The sequence below is a fragment of the Perca flavescens genome, chromosome 6 (genome assembly GCF_004354835.1).
Source record: "Perca flavescens isolate YP-PL-M2 chromosome 6, PFLA_1.0, whole genome shotgun sequence".
Lineage (NCBI taxonomy): Eukaryota > Metazoa > Chordata > Actinopteri > Perciformes > Percidae > Perca > Perca flavescens.
Genome location: NC_041336.1, coordinates 6951004 through 6974086, shown reverse-complemented (window position 1 = coordinate 6974086; position 23083 = coordinate 6951004). Strand labels below are relative to the sequence as shown.

Here is a 23083-nt window from a genome sequence, read left to right as displayed (position 1 = left end):
GAGATGGATATTGGAAGATATTTCAGCAGAGAGAAAGAGAAGCAGGAGATTGGTAGAGCAGTTGATTCTGAGGGAGCCGGTGTGATTGAGGTCAGTAGTGGTCTATAGGTCTAAGGATTGTTTGGTTTTCTTCTAACAATAAGAATTTGTTGGCAGGTCTAGGTACTATGCATAGCTAAATTATTTCATTATATTTATTATACATGCTAGCTATATTCTAAACAATTTAACGTTCTTCATTCATAGGCTGTGATAAATACATTTGTAGATGTTGCCTAAATGTAGGCTAGGCTAAAGATGAGCACATGCCCACAGATACACATGTAAAAATAAAATGAAAGCAATCCCACATAAGTACATACAGTATATACAGAAATCATTACTCCAAATCTTTTATTCCTTCCATCATCAGGTTCTTGTTTTTAGACAGTAGCCACTTTAAATAGGAGTCGTCTTAATATCTTACATGATAAAGTATGCAGTGATGCCTATTATTTTCTTTTTCTTGTACTGCTATTTGTCATATTAGTTTAACTTACCAACTTATTAGCTGTCTGGCCTCTGTTTCTCTGTTTTTGGACATTTTGTATGTTGTTTCATGTGACCAATTTGCATTTTTCGAAAGTCATTAAATTAGCATCAGGGTTTTGTTTTATCTTAAAGGATAAGACAGAAGGGACAGAGTAGAAATGGAAGAAGAGGATATGTCTGTTACTTTTTACTTGTTAACATATTGGTTTCTTGCCTGGTTGTTGACATAAGTGTAGCTCTAATACAGTAACGAAAGATGTGAGTGCAAACAAAGTTCAGTCTTGTGTACGTCACGTCACTGTTTTGGCAGATGATGCCCAGGATGTTGCTGACGTCGAGTGAGTGCGAGCAACAGGATGTTGACTGCAGTTTAATTAACAGCCAACAGTGACATTAGTACCAAGGACTTTCTGAAAATTCCACATATTTCCTTTAATACAGTCAAAAGTGCTTTGAAAACATTAAGCTTTTAAATATTCACATTTCGAAAATTCATCACAGACAAAATGTTAAGATAAATAAAGATCTGTAAATACATCTCACGCTTAATAATAATAAATGTGTGAAATGTACCTGGAGGGGCTGCCACTTTCTCCACAGTGCATACTGGTGCATTACCATAGCTAGCTTCGTCCTCGATTTCCTCTGAAAGATAAACATCAAACAAATGTTTATATGTTCATAATGCAGTTTTATGGCAAATATGTTGAGAAAAGATGGATTATATGATCAATGTTAATATTGTAAAATCACTTTCATTCAAAGAATCAAGATCAATAATCAACAATCCTAAAATCCTCCTTTTTAAAATACATTATTTGCTGTTTCCGTAAGTTGATAAATCGTCAGCTTTTTCCATGATTTACTCAACAAACAACAAAATACATGAAATCATTCCCAATGTGTTGAGCAGAGTGGTAAACACATAATGCAAAAGATGGAATCTGAGATGTATTTGGACATTTTAAACCCTGTTGGTGCTGTTGTAAAGCATTTAAACATCTCATATTTGAAAACACACAAAGAAAGTAGAGAACATCCTGGTACATATAAATATCTAGTAGATAAGATATAAAAATATAAAAATTAAAATATTTCAATGTACCAATTTCCTCCTGTGGTTTTCTGTTCATCCTGAACAAATGTTTAAAGTCCTGCTGCAGTCCTGTATGAGAGCTGTTAGGAGGCCGTCTGCTCCACTGTGATGGTCTGATTTGAGGCTGATTATGTTGTTCGTTCTACATTGGTGAAATTATTTTCAATCAGCATTATGTAAGAAAAAGACAATAACAACAACAATAACAACAACAACAACAACAACGTGTCACAGCGTTTTTATTTAATGTAATGAAACATGAATTTGCCTCTAGATAGATAAATAGAAAATATTTTACACATTAATATTCCTAACATTCTGAAGCAAAAAGCTCTGAGGACATTCTGTTGAGAACAAGTGAAGCAGTGTCCCCATTTTGGCCAATGAGTAGCAACAATATATGTTCCATGATACATAGGAGACAGGAAACTGAGCAGTCTGTCTGTCCCTGTCATCAATCTGCTGATATACTAATTATAAGCATCACATCTCTAACAAAGCAGAACAAAAGCCCATTCAACAGGTATAAATGATAACAGTGTCCCTTCAGTCTAGTCTCTGTATGTTTCACAGACTTACATTAGCATACCTACAGTCATGTGAAAAAATTAGGACACCCATGCTAAAGTTGACTAAAAATTTAAATTAAAATAGCCCCCCCACATCATCACATACCCTTCACACCTACAGATTGGCATGGGGTACTTTCCATAAAATCATCTCTCAATGCAAATCAAATCAGCTAATAGGAGCGGGAGTCAGTCCGACGATGCCCGTGATGAAACGATGAGACAGTAGGCCTACAACACGCCCCAAAGCATCCTCGTCCCCAGAATTCTGTGGTATCCGATCTAACAATGCTGCGATGTGTTGATAAGAAATCCGCTGATACTCTTCTTGATTATAAGAATTCAGCATCAATTTACAGACTCCATGGAAATCTGGAGAGCACATCAGTCAATCCCAAAAATGGCTACTCCAATATTCTGCTGTTGAAACATGGTATATATTCTGTGCATTGTGTAACATAAGACGTGGTGATGTAGGGGTAGGAGCAAGGAACTGACCAAAGGATACGATCCACATGGAACTGGTCCAACAAAGTTACCTCTGTTTTAGGGGGCCCCACTTTCCAGATGCAAAAGCAAGTGTCCAAAGGTCCATCTGAACCTCTTAAAGCTTAAAGTTATAAACACTCAGATACTACATGTCATTAGGCCTGGACATCCCTGGCTACAGCCCCGTATTTGTTGCTATCACCTAGCAACCGTCTCTAAGTGAGGAAAGCTGTGAAAGGTGTATTTTCGGAGGAATCCTAGCCAAATCAGTGGAATACATTGATGCCATCAGCACAAAGTTTAGGAGCGCTATACTAATGATGGTGTTTGACGTTTCTGTGACGTTTCCAGTCTCTGGTTCAGACTGTAACACACGGAGCTCTGAAGCAGACCTGTGTGTCTCTTAGTGTCCACTCTCTCTGTAAAAACAGAGATGGGCAGCACGCCCTCCGTGGTCTGTGCAGCTTCAAGTTGATAATGGACACACCCCGCTGTGGGCATGCTGCAGCAGTTGTGTCTCGCTTGTGCTCTGTGTATTTCTGTCTGTAGGCCTATTTACGGTTCTCCTCCTCCGATGTAGAGCAGCTTACAGCCACTTCCCTTAACTTTGTCTCATTCAGAGACCAGAGTCTCAAATGGGGCTCTGTGTCTGTCAGAAGGTCGGAGATCTACCGTATCAGCAAGGCAATCACGTAATGCACAGCAGACTATGGTGCAGGTAGATTATACTGTACATAGTGACTTTATTCTTGTAATAGTCTATCACTTTATTTTTCTCAAAATTTTACGACAGATGGGATTAGTTATACATTTTGAATGTGCACAAAGTTTTGAACATCAGCAGAAATCTTGCTCAAAACACATCAGAAATATTACAGTCCAGTGGTTTAATAATTTTTTTTAAATTAATTAAGTATCCCCAACAAAAGACACAAAAGAGGGAAGAGTAAATGATGTCTAGGTCTATGTGTGCTGACTCCGATATAATTAGAAAAGTTGATCTACAGGACAATAGTTGAAAGCGATACAATAATCAATATATTCCATTTATGTTTTAGTAGCTGTCTGGATTTACTCTGCAGAGATCTGAGGAAAAGGTTAACCATGTTGTGGGTCAGCTACCTTTTTTCCCCCCCTTCCTGTGTGTTTGTGTCTCCCTTTTCCCCTGCGGTCTGTCTGTGCTGTTTGTCTCCACCTGGAAGTGGCAGGGGGCATGTCAAGAGGAACTGGGTCAAGTGGCGTGGCCATTCATCCCTGCTCTGTTGCCGGCACGGCTGATGCTCATTACATGATTCACACTTTTTTTTTATACCCGGGCTGTTCACCTCTTCAGCGCCAGATTGTTACGTACTCCTACGTGGTAACTTGGCTCTGTATTCCTAGCAATTCTCGTGATTTAGTATTTACTTTGTCTAACTTCAGTTCTTCTGTGCAGATCCCACTGTTACCTGCTTCCTACCTGCTGTGCTGTCTGCCTCACTGACACAACCACCTGCTTCTCCTGTGGAACTCCTTCGGATCCGCCACTGCCTGATTCCCTCAAGCTTCAGTCCATTCCCAGAAAACTACAAGCTCAGCCTCGATCGTTCATCTCCTCTGAGTATTTACGCCTAATAAATACTTGAACTATTTATCTGTGTCCTGAGTGGTATCTCTGTGGGCTGGGTCGTATTTACAGCCTTAACAAGCCATAGTCCTCATAAATCCACCGGAGTTTAAAATGCCAACACAAAGGAAGCCAAAGGCAACAGCTATCTGGCCTAAATGAGTTAAATTTGGTGGATTTTCCGGCCGCAACAGAGCAATCCTGAAAATGCAATGTCAAGAATACAGACTACAGGTTAATAGCTATAAAATAACAAAAAGGTTAGTCACCCTGCTGACGTTTAGGTCACCTCAGTACTAGTCTATGTTGGCGGAGACCACGGGTCTGCGTTAAGCCGTCCTTGAACAGTCCGGTGGAAAAAAAAAAAAAAAAAAAGTCTCTCCTCTCACATCACCAGAGGTGCAGCTGGATGTTACCTGTTCACCCAGTGCGCTATCTGGTTCTCTGTCCTCTCCAAAGCTACGAAACTAGCCGCAAATTAGCATCTGAGCTAATGTTACTGAAGTCCATGCATGCTAGTGGCAGCGTGGCTTGTGGCTAAAGATGGTAGCTATTATACGCGCCTTCAAACACACTGCACTGTAACTTATAATTAACAGCGGCTGCAATTGTATCTCTCACTGCATTAGCAGGAGTATTACATGTAGTGCTGGAGCAACATAAAACCTTTCAGACCTGACAACACCACCTCCCTTACTATGTTAATTTCATACGATCAACCTTAAAAACCTGGAGGACATTATACAACATCTGAAAACCTCCTCCTGTTGCCTTGATATTCTACCAACGGATGTTTTCAAGAATGTTCTGAATTGTTTGGCTTCTGATCTTCTAAATATTGTAAATACATCTCTGCTCTCAGGTATCTTCCCACAGGCCCTGAAAACTGCAGTCATCAAGCCACTACTAAAAAAGAACAATCTAGACACGACACTAATGAGCAACTATAGGCCGATATCAAACCTCCCATTTTTAAGTAAAATCATAGAAAAAGCGGTTTTTCAACAACTCAACCTTTTCTTATCACTAAACAACAGCGTTGATGCCTTCCAGTCAGGTTTTCGACCACACCACAGCACCGAGACGGCTCTTGTTAAAGTGTTTAATGACATCCACTTAAACACAGATAGTGGCAAAATTTCAGTCTTAGTATTACTTGATCTCAGTGCTGCATTCGATACGGTAGACCATGACATATTGCTTGACCGATTGGAAAACTGGGTTGGTCTTTCAGGCTCAGTACTAAAGTGGTTTGAATCATATTTAAAGAATAGGGACTACTTTGTGTCTATAGGTAATTATACATCTGAGCATACAAATATGACGTGCGGAGTTCCCCAAGGCTCAGTTCTGGGGCCTCTTCTGTTCAACATCTACATGCTTCCACTGGTTCAGATTATGGAAAACAACAAAATAAGTTACCATAGTTATGCGGATGACACACAAATTTACATAACCTTATCGCCAGGGAACTATAGCCCAATACAACAATTAAATATGTGCATTGAACAGATTAATGATTGGATGTGCCAGAACTTTCTTAAATTAAATGAAGAAAAACGGAGGTGGTTGTTTTTGGAGCAAAAGAGGAACGATTGAAAGTCAGCGCTCAGCTTCAAACGACAATGTTAAAAACAACAGACAAAGCAAGAAATCTTGGTGTAGTCATGGACTCAGACCTAAATTTTAAAAGCCACATTAACATAATTAAAAAATCAGCCTATTATCACCTTAAAAATATATCAAGGGTTAAAGGCCTTATGTCTCAGCAGGATCTGGAAAAACTGGTCCATGCTTTTATCTTCAGTAGACTTGACTACTGTAACGGTGTCTTTACAGGTCTCCCTAAGAAATCTATCAGACAGCTGCAGCTGATTCAGAATGCTGCTGCTCGAGTCCTCACTAAAACCAAGAAAGTGGATCACATCACTCCAGTACTGAAGTCTCTACACTGGCTTCCAGTGCCTCAAAGAATTGATTTCAAAATACATTTACTGGTTTATAAATCACTAAACGGTTTAGGGCCAAAATACATTTCTGATCTGCTACTACACTATGACCCACCCAGACCTCTCAGGTGGTCTGGGACAGGTCTACTTGTTGTCCCCAGAGTCAGAACTAAACAGGGGGAAGCAGCGTTCAGTTTTTATGCTCCACATATCTGGAACAAACTCCCAGAAACCTGTAGGTCCGCTGCAACTCTCAGTTCTTTTAAATCTAAGCTAAAGACCTATCTTTTTGATGTTGCTTTTCTTTAAATAATCTATTTTATTAACTTTAATTTCTTATACTGCACTGTAACTTTTATTCTTATACTGCACTATCAATTTTATTCTTGTCTTTTAATGTTTTTAATTTGTTTATTATTGTTTTTTAATTGTTTTCTAACTGCTCTTTAATGTTTTATGTAAAGCACTTTGAATTGCCCTGTTGCTGAAATGTGCTATATAAATAAAGCTGCCTTGCCTTGCCTTAATTAGTAGGTTGTATGACCAACTCTAGTTCCCCCCTAACAGGAACAATTAACAGGAGGCAAATATTGTACAAAAATAAGTTTGGTTTTATTACAAAAGTTTAAAAGAATTCCAATTGAAATAGCAAGGGCAGATTAACAAAATAATAAATTAGATGGCAGATACATGTGGTCTTACTCTCCTCAAAGTAGGAAGGTCGGGTCAGCACGCGCACACCACTTCGGGAGACGACTGTGGGAGACAGAGGAGACAGATGGCCAAGCACCGACAAGGACATGCACTACACACTTATTTCTACACGATTCACTACAAATATGCAAGTCACTACAAAATCTACAGTGTCGAGGCTACAACAGAGTGTCACCCAGTGCAGTCTCACCACAAGGAGGCAGTGTGTCGACACGGACCCAGCCTTGTATAGGATCAAGCTGTGAATATACATGAATTGAGGAGAGAAACCTATGTCAAAACTCCCAGAAAAAATATATCTTAAGACCACTTGTAAATGAAATCACATGAAAATAATCAACCAAGGCAAATAACCAAAAGAGACAAAATGGTAAAATAACCGTAGAAAGCAGTGACTGGACTGGTCCCCCTTTGAGAAAACAACACATTAGTGGCCAGTCACAAAGTGTCTTGCAAATAATTTATTAGCACATTAATAAAAAGGAGTAAAATATAAGCCTACTTTGCAAGGACACAAACTCCTATAGCACAGTTAATGCGGGAGGAGGAGTATTTTCCGGAGCGCTACAGCCACAGCAGCTCATTTGTCACCTCAGTGGTAAACTGAAACATACAAAGAAACTTAACTTTAAAGAAACAAGATGAAAAACATTCTATAAAAGTAGTGCATGGCTTGCAGTGGCATAAGCAACACAAAAGGATAACAATTAGCCAAAAAATTAATTGCTACCACATATAGCTAAAACGGCGGATAGGCATTACCGTCAATTTGCCCTAGTTCACTCCGTGAAGGACTGGAACTTGCGCCCGGCTATCACCCTAGTGGAACCAAAATACTAAATCAAATTAAGCTGTACGTGATTGCTGCCCAAATTACCACAGCTTAACATTTTCATACCTGCAGAATCAGGAGAATCCACACAAATGCAGTGCACTCAGTGAGAGGTAAGGGACTAATGACTGAACCTGGTGAACTTTTTATCACTTCCTGATTGGCAACAGATCACATGACCACATGCACAAATCAGCTGGTTTCCCACATACACAAGTCTGTGAACAACATAACCGCTCCAGTATACGCTTACGTGTTGGTTTTCTCCATAGACAGTATATAATGGACCAATAGACTCCGTTGCTCTGGACGGAGACCAGTGAAGGCTATTAGAAGCACTTTTCCGGTGATGGCCAACTTTACTGCGCAGCCTCCAACTGAGAGAATGTGACGTGAGCAACGTGTCTGAAAGTTGTAAGTCTTCTGGTAGCTGTGCCAAGAGAAATCTCAATCATTCCCAATCTTACAGATACGGAGAGTGTAGGTGTATGTAAGGAGATAACATGGGCACAGGCTAATTATTGATCACTAACATGCTAGTTAACATTAGTAATTAAACCTAAACATCTCATGTAAGTCGAAACTGCCTGTGAGCTTCTCCTGTACTATACGGTAATTCCTCTACTATGCGACAATAAGTCACTTGGTTATGACACAATTGTTAGCTTATATTTACAAAAACATCTGCTACGGAGCCATAACGTGAGGTACAAGGTAATGGAGCCTTTTATACATTGTCGTGTTTCTTTGGAAATAAACAACGGACAAATAGAGTCTTTAAACCCTTCAGATGTAAAGTTATTCGCAGTCAAGTGACGTAAAAAAAAAATGGCGGTCAGCGGAATGTTAACAGGAGGTGATGGCTAGTTAGCAACAAAATGGCGCCATAATGGCTCGAGTTCTGAAGCGAAGCTTACCCCCTTGGTTTTCTCGCCGTCTTCTCTCCGGTCTCATCTCCGAGGTGGCTTGACACGAGAGAGTGACCAACTGCTCTCACACACTAATTAACCTTCTCTAAGTGTTCTCCCGCCTACCAACCAATCAGCAGCTAAGGAACATTACAATACCTAAAAGAAAATATTTCCTGGCAAACGATGGGAGCAGCAGGACGTAAAAAACGAAATGACTGTTGCTAGTCTGGACATCTTACCGTGCCAAGGTTGCAATACAGGTTTCCTAAATGCCACATTTGATGTCAGCTTGCTAATTGATTGCAGGTTATGTGTAGATTTGGACTTTTATATGTTTATTCCACTTGGTTTAAACGGCGAAGTGGAGGAAGCCTAGTGACGAGTCCATAGCAACCAGTTTGTGTGTTGAATGTTACCCAGATGGTCTCAATATTTTATTGTTATATTTCATGTGAATACTAGTTTACTAGAGGAGTAACTTAGTATTTGAAGTAATGCAGTAATGCAGAAAGTGTGCATTTAGTTTCCATGCTTATTGTGTTTCCACAACAATGTTAGTGAGTAAATCTACTGAAATGGCCACCACACCATAACAGAGGAGTGGGATGTGTCAGATTAGAATGCAGAGGTTTAATAATGTATGACATGGCTGTCAAAAAACAATGGGATTCTGTATAGCTTTGTCAACTGCAAACCAGTGCAGGAAGCAGGAGGTATTGATAATTTGTTGGGGTAGAGTCATGTTTTTTACCCAAATTGTTTAGGGGGGTCAGAGAAATTATTTTACTGGTGCGGAAAGGGTTATGTCTTTTTTGGCTAAAGGTCCCAAAATTCCTCCGGTGGTCCCTTAAATATATAATGAACAGTCCCTAATAAATTATTGATTTTCAAATTTTGCACCTGTCAACACAGAACAAAATATTCAGTAGCCTATTTTGCCGTCAATACTGCCGACGTTGTCTTTGCTGTAATCAAATCAGTATATATTTATGTTTAACATTATTATAGTGTTAGTATAATACTGCTTGAGTGCAGTAAATCAATGGGAAACATGAATGTGTACAGACAAGGCTAGAAGCAGCAGCGCTGCATCAGACACGTTTGGTGTGTAAAGACGCAACAGAAACACCACGCTCAAGCCACACAGCCAGTGTGTAGCCGGCCTAAGATGTCAGCAACAGGAGGATTCTTTTCCTTGGCAGCTATCATGATTTTCCTAAATAATGCACATATTTTTTTAAAGCATTTAATTATGAAATGGCTTGAAAAAATAGTGCATGTCTGCTGCCAAAACTGTCGAAAAAAATCTTCCTGGGGGAACATGCTCCCCCCCTAGCTTTGGTATCTGAGCTTAAATGTTAACAACTTCTGGCTCCACCCCTGGTGACAGAGACAACAATACTTTTACATTATGTTATGTCATGTTATATTAAAGAGTATGACTGTCTTTGGAACAAAGGATGACTTGATGACATTTTCGGATATATTCAATGAGCAATATGTAAGACAAAGACAATACAAAAAATGTGCATCACTATTTTGATTCAATGTGTTGGACTCAATCATGATTTTGCTTCCTGATAGATAACAGTATCTGTCATCTCTACACATTAATAATCTTTACATCAGGATAAAATGCTTAAGAAAACATCTCAAGAAGAAACAGGAAACTTTGAGGAGGTTGCTCCCTTTCATCACGCTAACATTTAATCACTGCAACTCTAGCAGGAATGCAGAGAGAAACGCACACACATTTTATATTTATAAGCCAGTTGACATTAACACGCACAGTATCCAGTAAGCGTCTAAAGTGACTGCAGTGTTTAAACAGATACAGCCTGCTTTTTGCAGAGCCAACGTTTTTTCTCAGCACAGCTCACTGATTTCCATGCTGCGCCCTGGACAGACATTACACACTGACCATCAGCAGGAGGAGGAGGTTGTGGTGTCCAGTCCCTAAAAGGGAAGAACATGATGTTTAGATCAAGTCTGATAGATTTTATGATTCAAAGTGTTTAAGAATGTGTCTCTTACCTTACAGTCAGATCACTTCCATCAACCCACTTCCATCTCCCACCTTCAGCTCTCAGGCCAATCCAGTATCCATCAGTTCCTGAACTATCCCAGCTGTATTTACTGATTATGCCCTGACAAAAAAGAAAAAGTTTGTCAGATATTAAAACATGATCTACAGACTCACATTGTTCAGAACTTTCACAATTGCGTCAAAAAAATTCTCAGAGATTTCTCATTACATGTTCCTCTTGAGTATAAACAGCCAAATGTGAATTCTTTCCTCTGCAGTCTTCTTCAGCTGCTTCCCAGGTTTTCCGATCAGGATACTTAACGTCATGAACCTCATAGCAGCTGGGCTCGGTGAGTTCCCAGCCCTCCTGACAAGCTTTACACTGTCTCCCTGAAACAAAAGAGACCAACTGATAAACAACATTACTACATTGTGATATTATTATTGTATGACGGTTATTATTGGACCTAATTAATGGAATCTGAACATACCGTTATTTGTTTTGGGGCAGTAGGCATCAATGCTCCACTGAGCTCGACTGACGTTGTGTTTATTCCAGTTTGTCTCCATGTTTTCTATTTGTTCTAAGTTGTTCCTCTGTGTCTCCAGCTGCTGGTTTACTGCTGTCAGATCGTCGTAGTCCCTCCTCAACTTCTCATTGTCTGAGCTCAGTTTGTCGTTGAGGTTTGTCAGGTGCTGAATGGCAGCCAGTAGAGTCTCGTTGTCTTTGGATAAATTCAGATGCTGCATCAGTGTCTCCAGCTGCTGGATTTCTGCCGTCAGCTTGGCATTGTTTACAGATATGAAAGAAGTAACTAAAGTGACAGAGAGAAGAGTTGGCCTTTGACACTTTGTTTCAGGGCAAGTTTATTTTCATAACACATTTTATACAAAAACCCAATTAAAGATTTGTTGTACATCAAAATAAAAGACATTACAGGATGGATTCACATTTCAAATCTATCTTAAAACATTAGTCCGGTGCACCAACACTTTCTTTTTCCTAAGTTTTCTTGTTATTCTGTTTGCATATTGAACTAACTTAAACATTGTGGTTACAACAAACAGTTTTTTGATTTTCTCCATGGGCAATTTAATTCATAAGAAAACCCAAAGTGGAATTTTTCAACTTTGAGACTGTGGGATTTTGGTTAATACGTTTTGTTTTACTTTTACTTTGATTATTTTTGTGTTAAATGTATGAACATCTGATTTGACCCTTGAATTGGGTGTTTGTGTTGATTTTTGCTGGGTTTAAACTTCAAGGTCATTCAATGTGTATAGGGTGTATATTTGAATATGTTCATGCTTGTGTGGTTTAATGTTATATCCTAATAAAATACAACTGATTTAAAACGTTACCTAACTAAGACTTATCTTAGATGTCAGGAGAGAGCCCTGGCTGGCACCCCTTGACTAAATGGGTAAAGTCAAACTGTCACAATATGAACACTGAAACTGGGATTTCTTTCTCTGATCTCTTCCTGGTCATACTGATGAATTAGAGATCTCTTTCTAAAGCACTTCCAAGTAAGATATATAGGGGGCAAAGTCTGCAGTCCTCGTTCTGTGCAAAAATAAATTCCAAACTTTACCTGAACCTAACATGAAGTTCAAGTAGTCCAAATATCTTCCAACGTCTTCAGATAAACTTTGGAATACATTTTTGCACAGGACCAGTATGAAAAGGAGGATGGATTAAACCAAGCAAGAACAGTTTCTATGTACATATGGGCATCTGACAGACTTGACAAAACAAGCTAAGCCAGTGGTACTCACAGTAGATAAGGAGGCCCATGATGACTAACAGTATCAGCCAACACACTGCCATCGGTAGAAAACACTGAGTATAGAAGCGAGACCTCTGGCCTGAGAGAAAAAGAAGAACTCGGTTGAGTTAATGATGTTGATTTAACAGTCAAAGGTGATCTGAATACACTTGAAGTCTTACAGGGACAAATGGAGCTGAACTTTTAAACACTCATGTTTTTAATCTTCATCATTATCAAATTTCTTTTAAACATTTTTGATGAATAAATCTCATGTTTAACAATATTAAATGTGTGAAATGTACCTGGAGGGGCTGCCACTTTATCCACAGTCCAGGCTGGTACATTAACATAGTTATCTTCTTCTTCTTTGATTTCCTCTGAAAAATAAACATCAAACACAAATGTAGACAACATTGTGGTACATAGATACATATATTAAATAATGTCTTAGATGCAGACACATAAACAGAATATGTTAAAGTACCAATGTCCTCCTGTGGTCTTCTCTTCATCCTGAACAAATGTTTAAAGTCCTGCTGCAGTCCTGTATGAGAGCTGTTAGGAGGCCGTCTGCTCTGCTGTGATGCTCTTTACTGGACTTCTGCTTCAAGGTTGTGAATTTTTTCGTCAATTCAATAGCCAATAAGAACGTGTTGTTGTGAACAGGAAATGTAGTGTTGGGCAATACTGTCTGCAGTGTCTTATGATAAAAACACAGGGGGGAAGTAAATCAAAAATGTACAGGCTCTAGTGGCTCTATAATTGTTTAATTATATCATGGCTGTGAATTTGGTCATTTTAAAAGCATTTGGTGGTGTCATTGTGTTGTCATGCTATAAAAGCATCATATTGAAAAATAATAATGCAACATACTGTTACTAATTTGTGGCCGCAAAATGCTAATTTGTGGCCACAAAATAGTATTTTGGAATTTAGTATTTCAACTCTGGAAACGAGACCTTGGCCTTTGGGTTGCCAGGCCGCATTTTTCTGTCCGAGCCCGGCCTGCATCCGACAGAGCAGTAACTGAACCCGACCCGAGCCTGACAGGCATTAAGATATTTATGTCCGAGCCCGGCCCGGTCCGAGCCCGACACAGTTTAAATCAATTTTTTTTCTCATATGACACATGTAGGCCTACGTTTGTTTGTGTGGAAAGCCCGCTTTTATTAAGCAACTGTAGGAACAACATCAGCGCACACGGGGCAAGAAGCGCACGTTAATAAGCTGTTAAAATTTTCAGTGTGTTAACCTCCTGCTTGCTTCGTTTCAGACCGTGGTCAGAAAATCAGGCGAGACTCGTTACCTCCAGGGCTGACGTTATAAAATGAATAACGTCGGGGTTAATATCCCGTTTCTGGTGAGCAAATGAATGAACTTGGCTTCCAGTCCGGGGTTTATTTCGGACACTGCACACACTATGTACAAAACTTAAACTTATTCCATCAACTCTGCTCCGGTCGCATCTACAACACGTTTGCTTCCTCTTTCTCTATCTCTCTTCTGCTCAGTTACCACACACACACACACACACACACACACACACACACACACACACACACACACACACACACACACACATATGCACTGAGCTCTCTTAATAGGTCATAGGTCTGTCACGGTGGTTGCAAACAGCCGTCGCTCGCTTGCCAGGTCTGCCAGTAACGTTAGCAGTTATCGGTGTTAGCAGTGTTATGGAAGTTTCCTTTGCAGCAGGGGGGGAAATTTCAGAGTTTAGTAAATTGAAACAAATAAGACAGACTGAGACTAAAACCAAGTTGGGTTTTTGTATTTTATAAAAAACATATATATTTGCAAATAGGATCAACAGGATTTCACAAAAGGCCGCAGCCCAGTGTGGAGTCAGTTTTTCAAATGAGTGAACAAGAACACCAGGCTTATATACATCTTCAGAGTGACAACACACACGCACTTGGCTTAGTATGACGCTACAATTTTGACAGGCAATCTGATACACGTGAAGACAATCAGATGAATACAAGAGACATCTCGGAGCCATCTCACCTCCTCCTCCCTGTACGACTTTCACCCCCCCGTTACATCTTAACTGGCATGGGAAAACTAGAGATAGTTTTAGGGTGACCTTGTACCTTTATCGGTTCAGGCTAACAGCTCACATAATGTTCCAGACTGGGTGTCTCACAAAGTTAGAATCAAAATCTACATGTGGAAAATGAGATAGACTCTTTCAGCATTTGTGAAAGCAGTAAAGTAGAAATAAACATACAAATATAAGGAATTGTGCTTAAATGTAATTTTGCCATTTCAGCAGTTATTGGTGTTAGCAGTTATTGGTGTTAGCAGTTATCGGTGTTAGCAGTTATCGGTGTTAGCAGTTATCGGTGTTAGCAGTTATCGGTGTTAGCATGGCGGCGTTAGCCAGGACTAGTCGGGATCACTGTCTGTCTCAATTTTTTGACAGGAAGATGATGAAGTCATCCTGTCAGCTGCTACAGTGGAAAATACAGATGCGTATTGAGGTTAACACCTTTAAAAATAACTTACTTACTGATGTCTTACTGATGGTGTACCATGATAGAACTGTATTTCTAACAGACCAATGCTGGGGATTACAAGTACGAAGAAGAGAGGCCATCCACTTCTACAGTCCAAGTTGGCTCTGTAAGATGTTCAGCATTAGCCCATGACTTACAATGAAATTAAGAAGGCCTGGCACTGTGAAAATGTTATGTAATTCTGTGTTCCTATAGCTCCCTGTGAAACAGCTGTACACGGTCTACTTAGAGAATAAGATCAGAAATCTATAAAGAAATCTGGAAATGGAATATATAAAGCTGCAGATAAAGAGACAGATTTCAAAATTCAACAGCTATAGAGGACATTCCTTCACTTATCTGAACACAAGCGTTGAATCCATCATTCAGGTTGCTGCGTCCCCCTGCGGCTTCATTCTCCATTGATGTTTTGTGCTCTGATTTGTTCTGTCAGACGGTTGTTGTCCCTCCTCAACTTCTCATTGTCTAAACTGAGTTTGTTGTTGAGGTTTGTCAGGTTACGGTTGGCAGCCATCAGCTCACTTTCATCACTCTGATGACTTAGTGTATCAACTGCAAAATGAATATTAGCTTCTTAATTATAGTGATAATGCAGTTTTCGTTGTATTAGTCATGCAACTTGTTTACATTATAATAATAGACATCCATCCATTACAGGATGGATTCACGTGTTTCAAATCTCTTATAAACAGTTAGGTGTTACATGAACACTGAAACTGGGTTTCCTTGCTTTGATCATTCCTCCTGTTCATTCTGGTGAATAAGAAATCCCTTTCTGATGCACTTCAAATGTAAGAGATAGAGGACAAAGTCCACAGTGCTACTTTAGTATAAGTCTGTCAAAATAAGTTATCATTAAATGTCCTCTTTGTGTTTCTATCACTCTGCTGCAGAAATATTGTCTGGGAAAACAGAGTGAACTTAAAATGTTACACCAGCAGTGAATAGCGGACCCAAATGCAGAGATGAGGCAGGAAGGCAGGAGAAGGTTCTAGCGTGGGGGTTTATTTCATCAAAAAATAAGGAAAATGCAAACAGAGAGAGTCCCCAAAAACCAAAATTCCATACTGTGTCAAAACAAATACAAAACACAAGAAAATGAAAACCAAAAAACCACAAGAGTCTCCAAAAAAAATCAGGAACAGATAAAAAAGGAAACCCAGGGAGAAACAATCTTGAATTGACTGAGAAAGGGAGATAAAACACACAAACTGACCAGACGAAGACACAAAACGATCTGACAAGAGACAAAGGAAACACAGGGGCTAAATAAACTAGGTAACAAGAAAACACAAGACAGGGGACACCAGGGTTGGGGAACAGGTGGAGCACATCACGTCTGACCGGCGACAGGACACGAGGGACAGGAGTGGGCCTGACCGCCGACAGGACACGAGGGACAGGAGTGGGCCTGACCGCCAACAGGACACGAGGGACAGGAGTGGGCCTGACAGCCGACAAGACACGAGGGACAGGCAAGGGTGGGGCTAGCACCCCCTATCGGTGAGTACCTGAATCACGTGTACACCTATAATAACGCTGCCTTCACACTGGCAGTTGAAATCAGCTCCGTAATACACAATCTTATATATATGTCAATGTACACAATACTCCCCCAGCGGACTTCGTACTACCTTGTATATATGTCAATGCGTACTACACCGTTGAAAACTTCGGAAGCTACTCAGAAAAATGGCAGAGAGACTAGAACGAGTGATAAGTGTCTGAATGTCCGATTCTCTCTGACCTCTCTTATACACATATAAATAGAAAGGCTGCTGGGTGGAGTAAAGTTGCCCAGGACGTTGACATGTCACGTCGGTTAAATGTGATATAGCGGTATAATGTCAATAGTTGTATGTTGCTAGCTAACCAATTAGCATTAGCAGGTTTGTTTATCAGTACCATAGCAACGCAAACTTCGGATAGGAACCGTCGCCTTATTTTTCAGTTGTGGCTGACTATCAAACTAGACAATAAAAGAAAGTTTAATGTTTTTCTTTTGCTGTATTTATTCATTCGTCACACAGAGAGGATTTAACCTGAACCAGGCTTAACTCCTGAACTCATAGCATTACTCTCTCTCTCTCTCTCTCTCTTTCTCTCTCTCTCTCTCTATGTGTGTGCGCGCGTGTGTGTGTGTGTGTGTGGCCTGCCAGTGAGCAATGGACATACGACAGTTCTTTAAAAAAAAAAGACAGATTCAGGTGAGAGACTAGGGACAGTCCATAATGACCTCTGTCTTTTTTTTTTTTTTTTTTCTTCTGAAAAGTGTTAAGCTAAAGTAACAGATAATGGAAACCAGCTATCTGTTGTATCAAATTACTTATCTAGGCAATGGTCCCCTGCTTTTATTTTTTTTATTTATTTCAAACCCACAATGGAGAATACAGCTTCTCTTGTGAAAGGAATTTGTGATTTAAAAAAGTTTCTAAGCCCAATAATAATAATAATAAAGACATTTAAAATGGCACTCCTCTGTGTGCCTTTTGATCATATCCTTAGAATCTGTAAATGGTCTCCATAACATTTTTGTGACATGACAAACTGACCAAACACAGTTTGACACTGTCGAAGCGCTTCTGCTGTTTGTGGATTTCCGTAGGGAGATCGGGGAAGAACATCACTTGCTGGTTCTTGTAGAGCACTTTCCCTTTCGCCCTGGCTGCTTTCACAACGCGGACCTTGTCCCGGTAGTCTAAAAACTTCATTATCATGGCCCTCGGGGCTGCATTTGGGTCGGATCTTGAGTCAGAAATTCGGTAAAAATGAAACGCCTGATCCTTTTTATTAAAAAAAAACCCAAAACATTTAAATTGTGAAGTATAAGACTTTACAGTTTGATATTTATAAGCCAGTTGATATTAACATGCAGAGTCTGACTGCAGTCTCTAAACAGATAAAGCCTTCATTTCGCAGATCCATTGTTTTTTCTCAGTACAGCTCACTGATCTCCATCCTACGTTCTTGACAGACATTACACACTGACCATCAGTAGCAGGAGGAGGAGGTTGTGGTGTCCAGACGCTGAGGGAAGAACATGATGTTTAGATCAAGGCTGATAGATTTTATGATTCAAAGTGTTTAGGAATGTGTCTCTTACCTTACAGTCAGATCACTTCCATCAATCCACTTCCATCTCCCACCTTCAGCTCTCAGGCCAAACCAGTATCCATCAGTTCCTGAACTATCCCGGCTAAATTTATTGAGTGCATTCTGAGAAGAGAGAAACAGTTATCAGATATTTAAACACTGTACATAAATAAAAACAATGTGAGTTCATTTAGACACTTACTGTGTGTTCAGGCCAACAGAAAATACATTTCAATGTAATAATTGTGTCATAAAAATGTCCACAGTTTTCTCATTACCTGTTGCACTTGACTATGTACAACAACCAGATCTGACTCCTTTCCTCTGCAGTCTTCTCGAGCTTCATCCCAGGTTTTTTGATAAGGAGGAGGCGCGTTATTATACGCATAGCAGTTAGACCCGGTGAGTCTCCAGCCATTCTGACAAGCTTTACACTGTCTCCCTGAAACAACAGAGACCAACCATTATACAACATTACTGCATTGTGATATTAATATTATTATTGATTATTTTTCAACCTAATTAATAGGATCTGAACATACTTTTTTTTGTTTGGGGGCAGTAGGCATCAATGCTCCACTCAGCTCGGCTAACGTTGAGTTTATTCAAGTTTGTCTCCATGTCTTGTATTTATTCTTTCAGATTGCCGTTGTTCCTCCTCAACTTTTCATTGTCTAAGCTGAGTTTGTTGTTGAGGTTTGTCAGGTTATGATTGTCAGCCATCAGCTCACTTTCATCACTCTGATGACTTAGTGTATCAACTGCAAAATGAAAATTAGCTTCTTAATTATAGTGATAATGAAATTTCTTTGTATTAGTCATGCACCTTGTTTACATTATAATAATAGACATCCATCCATTACAGGATGGATTCACGTGTTTCAAATCTATCTTATGAACAGTTCGGTGGTATATGAACACTGAAACTGGGTTATCTTGCTCTGATCATTCCTCCTGTTCATTCTGGTGAATAAGAAATCCCTTTCTGATGCACTTCCAATGTAAGAGATAGAGGACAAAGTCCACAGCGCTACTTTAGTATAAGTCTGTCAAAATAAGTTATTATCATTAAATGTCCTCTTTGCGTTTCTATCACTCTCCTGCAGAAATCGTGTCTGGGAAAACAGAATGAACTTTGTACTAAAACATTTGTAACATTAGATGAAACACTTGATTTCTCTAACTCAGACTGCTGAAGCCTCATGTTAGCTTCTGATAAACCTTTGAATACATCTTTAAACAGAGCATGAAGAGGAGAAGTATTACAGCAAGAAAACTGTTTCTATGTGCATATGTAAACCTGTCCTTTAAATAAGGACTACCAACAACAAGCTAAGACAGTGGTACTCACAGTAGATACGAAGGCCCATGATGACTAACAGTATCAGCCAACACACTGCTATCGGTGGAAAAGACTGAGAGAAGAAGAGAGACCTCTGGTCTGAGAGAAAAAGAAGAACTCATTTGAGTTGATGTTGATTTAACAATCAAAGGTGATCTGAATACATTTGAAGTCCTACAGGGAAAAAAAGGAGCTGAGCTTTTAAACACTCATATTTTCATCATTATCACATTTTTTGTGACTGATAAATAAATCTCACGTTTAACAATATTAAATGTGTGAAATGTACCTGGAGGGGCTGCTGCTTTATCCACAGTCCAGGCTGGAGCAATAACATAGTTATCTTCTTCTTCATCGATTTCCTCTGAAAGATAAACATCAAACACAAATGTAGACAACGTTGTGGTACATAAATACATATAATAGTTTTATATACAGACACATAAACAGGATAAGTACCAATGTCCTGTGGATTTCTGTTCATCCTGAACAAATGATTAAAGTCCTGCTGCAGTCCTGTATGAGAGCTGTTAGGAGGCTGTCTGCTCTGCTGTGATGCTCTTTACTGGACTTCTACTTCAGAAGGCTGTAAGGGAAATTAATTGTAGTGTATTAATTTATATTTCTCAGAAAAGTGTGTGGTTTTTAGTTCTGCTTTGAAGTTGTGAAATAGTTGATGTTTGGTCTCAAGTCTTCTCCTTTTATGGTGTTAACCCACACTGTGTGTCTGCAGCATCTTTTCCCAAGCAAAGATCCATCCATCCATCTTCGTCCGCTTATCCGGGGTTGGGTCGCGGGGGCAGCAGCTCCAGCAGGGGAACCCAAACTTCCCTTTCCCGAGCCACATTAACCAGCTCTGACTGGGGGATCCCGAGGCATTCTCAGGCCAGGGTGGAGATATAATCCCTCCACCTAGTCCTGGGTCTTCCCCGAGGCCTCCTCCCAGTTGGACATGCCTGGAACACCTCCCTAGGGAGGCGCCCATCCTTACCAAATGCCCAAACCACCTCAACTGGCTCCTTTCAATGCAAGCAACAATGATTTTTAAAAAAATGGATAAGTATTCACATAGATGTTCATTGTTCATCACACTGAGAACAAACATCCATCTCTCCTCCCCTGTACCTGCTTATGTCTGTTAACAGGAGCATATCCCAGCATGCACTACATGAAAGGCAGAAACAGATTGACCTGGCCATGTTTGGACTGGGGAAGGAAACCCATGTGAACATGAGGGAACATGTAAACTCTAAATGCAGCGAACACACTGAGACCAGATCTGCTTCTGTCTCATCTGGATTAAACATGTTACAGCATCCTGAATACGGTTGTTCCTCCTCAGCTGATTAAATTGTGCTGACATTTCCAAAAAACATAAAAAAAAAAACAACGTGACAGATTTTTCATTCAATGTTGGCTGTTTGCTTATCTGTGGCAACAATATAAAATGTCACATAGAAACAGGAAATAAAAGCATTGCATCTCTAAGAATGAAGAATCAAAGCACATTTAAAGTTATTCATAATTACCAGTTTAGTGCCCCTTCAGGCCAGTCACTGTATTTTCCTAAATGCTGGTGTCAGTAGTCAGACACACCATACCTCTAACACATACAATTCAAAATCTTGTTTAGGTATTATCAACCAATAGAAGGCTAGTCCATCATTGCCGATGAAACAAAGATCCTATATAGTGAATAGTAATCCCCTGAGGGCAGAATGGTCATGATATGACCAAAGATCCTCTATACTAAAGGCCCTGACACACCAACCCAATAATCAGCCGTTGGACAGTGTGGTGAGGTCGGTGACACGAGTCTGTTCGATGTGTTCTGTGCCGTCTTGTCCAGGGGGAGGTGTCAGTGGGCATCTGGCCTCAGTTGCCTGTTGTGGGTGTTCATATGATTTAGGGAACTGATTTAGCTGGGGATAAAGTGTGGGCTGTCGGGGTGCCTAATGTCATGAAGCCGCCAACTGGTTCCTCAGTTGTAGCACCCTCAGCGAGGCCACAAATGTCTCAAATGACATTTTTCCAGCCTGTGCAGTTACCCGAGCTGCCAGTCGACCTAGGTCGGAGGCAGTAGAACCAGACTGTTTGGAGGTGCCATACTCTCTGTTTTCAAATCAGCTAGCCAGTTCACAGGCTGAGTTGGTGGCAGAACAGAAAGCAGATGTGTCTAGAAGAAGTTTAATCATGGCCACCAAGCTTTTTAAGCTTTTTGTGGGAGTCCTCAACATCGAGACCACAGAAGATGGCATCCATAAGTATTTTGAACAGTTTGGCATGCTCAACGACTGTGTTGTGGTCATGAACCAGCAGCTTGGCCGGTCCCGCTGTTTCGGCTTTATCACCTACTTGATGCCGGAGGAGGCCAGCTCCGCAATTGCGGCTAAGCCACATGTCGTCAAAGGCCGCAACGTGGAATTGAAAAGGGCCATAGCACGAGAAGTTGCTAATAACCCTGACATCCTCGGCAACATTAAGAAAGTTTTTGTCGGCGGTGTAAAAGACCACATTGAGGCGGACAACCTGACCGAGTACTTCTCCCAGTTCGGCGTGGTGGAGAAGGCTGAGATCATCTCTGACGAGCAGACTGGCAGGAAGAGGGGCTTTGGCTTTGTCTTCTTCGAGGACACTGACTCCGCCACCAAAGCGGTGCTGGCAAAGTACCACGTCATCATTGGAAACAAGGTGGAGGTGAAGAAAGCTCTGACCAAGCAGGAGATGTGCACCGGTGGCTGCAGAAGAGGTCAAGGAAGGGGGATGCAAGGTTATGGTGGGGGCTATAACGGTGTTAGCGGTGGAGGATATGGGGGATACGACGAGGGAGCATATCCCAACCAGATACTTAATAATTTCTTAGTTATCCCTTATTCCTCTGTCTTTCATGCCTTAAATTGCTCCTGTGGTACCAAGGGTTGCTGGTTGTTGGAGACATGAACTGAATTGGAGAAAGTAACCAGGACAGTGGTGTTTACATTGGACTATGGGTAACGTACTGACCATCTTGCTAACTGCCGTCGGGTTCGTGTGTCAGGGCCATAAACCGTTCTAAAGAGAAAAATGGCATTGCTGTTTGGAGGATTGGCACAAGTCTGGGCCTTTTTTGAAAAAATGTAAATAGTTTGTTTACTATATAAGTTCTAGGGCCCTATTTTAACGATCTGAAAAGTATCAAACGTGAAACGCAAGTAGCTTTGTGGGCAGATCTCGGGTAGCTGATGACCTAATTGAACAGTTATCTGAGGACATAAAGGACGCACGGTGCATTTCACTTGCAGTGGATGAGTCAGCAGACAGCACGGATGAGGCCCAGTTATGTCTTTGTCAGATACTTCAGCAATGTAAAGGGGGAATTCTGTGAAGACTTGCTGGGCCTCATCCAACTTTGCCACACAAGAGGAGAGGACATCTATGCCATATTGCAGATGCTTAATAAAAGGGGAATTGACATCAACAATGTTGTTTCTATTGCAACTGATGGGGCTCCAGACATGATGGAGAAGGGAGCTGTCCAGTAGTTGAAACAGGAGCTGTTGCTATTATACCGGTGGGATAAATTAGTCTTGCGCCCAACGCAAATCTAAAATGGGTTGTTCTGAAGCAGCTAGGTGTG

General features: G+C 40.4%; 2 protein-coding genes across 2 annotated transcripts; one reads left to right on the top strand and one right to left on the bottom strand.

Moving 5' to 3' along the window:
* Window positions 1–6789: 6789 nt before the first annotated feature.
* On the bottom strand, window positions 6790–17749 carry LOC114556800 (C-type lectin domain family 10 member A-like). The gene is made up of 11 exons (XM_028579844.1): window positions 17585–17749; window positions 16377–16479; window positions 16249–16269; window positions 12798–12872; window positions 12503–12592; window positions 11215–11538; window positions 10953–11113; window positions 10732–10844; window positions 10619–10653; window positions 6943–6996; window positions 6790–6800 (listed from the first exon to the last, which is right to left on the bottom strand). Exons 1-11 carry the CDS (start codon window positions 17747–17749, stop codon window positions 6790–6792), a joined length of 1152 nt encoding a protein of 383 aa, XP_028435645.1.
* Window positions 17750–21660: 3911 nt separating this feature from the next.
* Window positions 21661–22407, top strand: LOC114556799 (heterogeneous nuclear ribonucleoprotein A0-like). The gene has a single exon (XM_028579843.1). The coding sequence runs from the start codon at window positions 21661–21663 to the stop codon at window positions 22405–22407; it is 747 nt and encodes a 248-aa protein (XP_028435644.1).
* The last annotated feature ends 676 nt before the right edge of the window (window positions 22408–23083 follow it).

What these genes read in the sequence shown, in the direction of transcription:
- LOC114556799 (XM_028579843.1), top strand. Translation starts at nt 21,661, where the DNA reads ATGGCCACCAAGCTTTTTAAGCTTTTTGTGGGAGTCCTCAACATCGAG.
- LOC114556800 (XM_028579844.1), bottom strand. Translation starts at nt 17,749, where the DNA reads ATGATAATGAAGTTTTTAGACTACCGGGACAAGGTCCGCGTTGTGAAA. An exon ending in TCGTTTTGTGTCTTCGTCTG is followed by an intron (nt 12,873 to 16,248) that starts GTCAGTTTGTGT and finishes TTTATTTTTCAG; the next exon opens with AGGAAATCAAAGAAGAAGAA. An exon ending in CATGGGCCTCCTTATCTACT is followed by an intron (nt 11,539 to 12,502) that starts GTGAGTACCACT and finishes CTGTCACTTTAG; the next exon opens with TTACTTCTTTCATATCTGTA.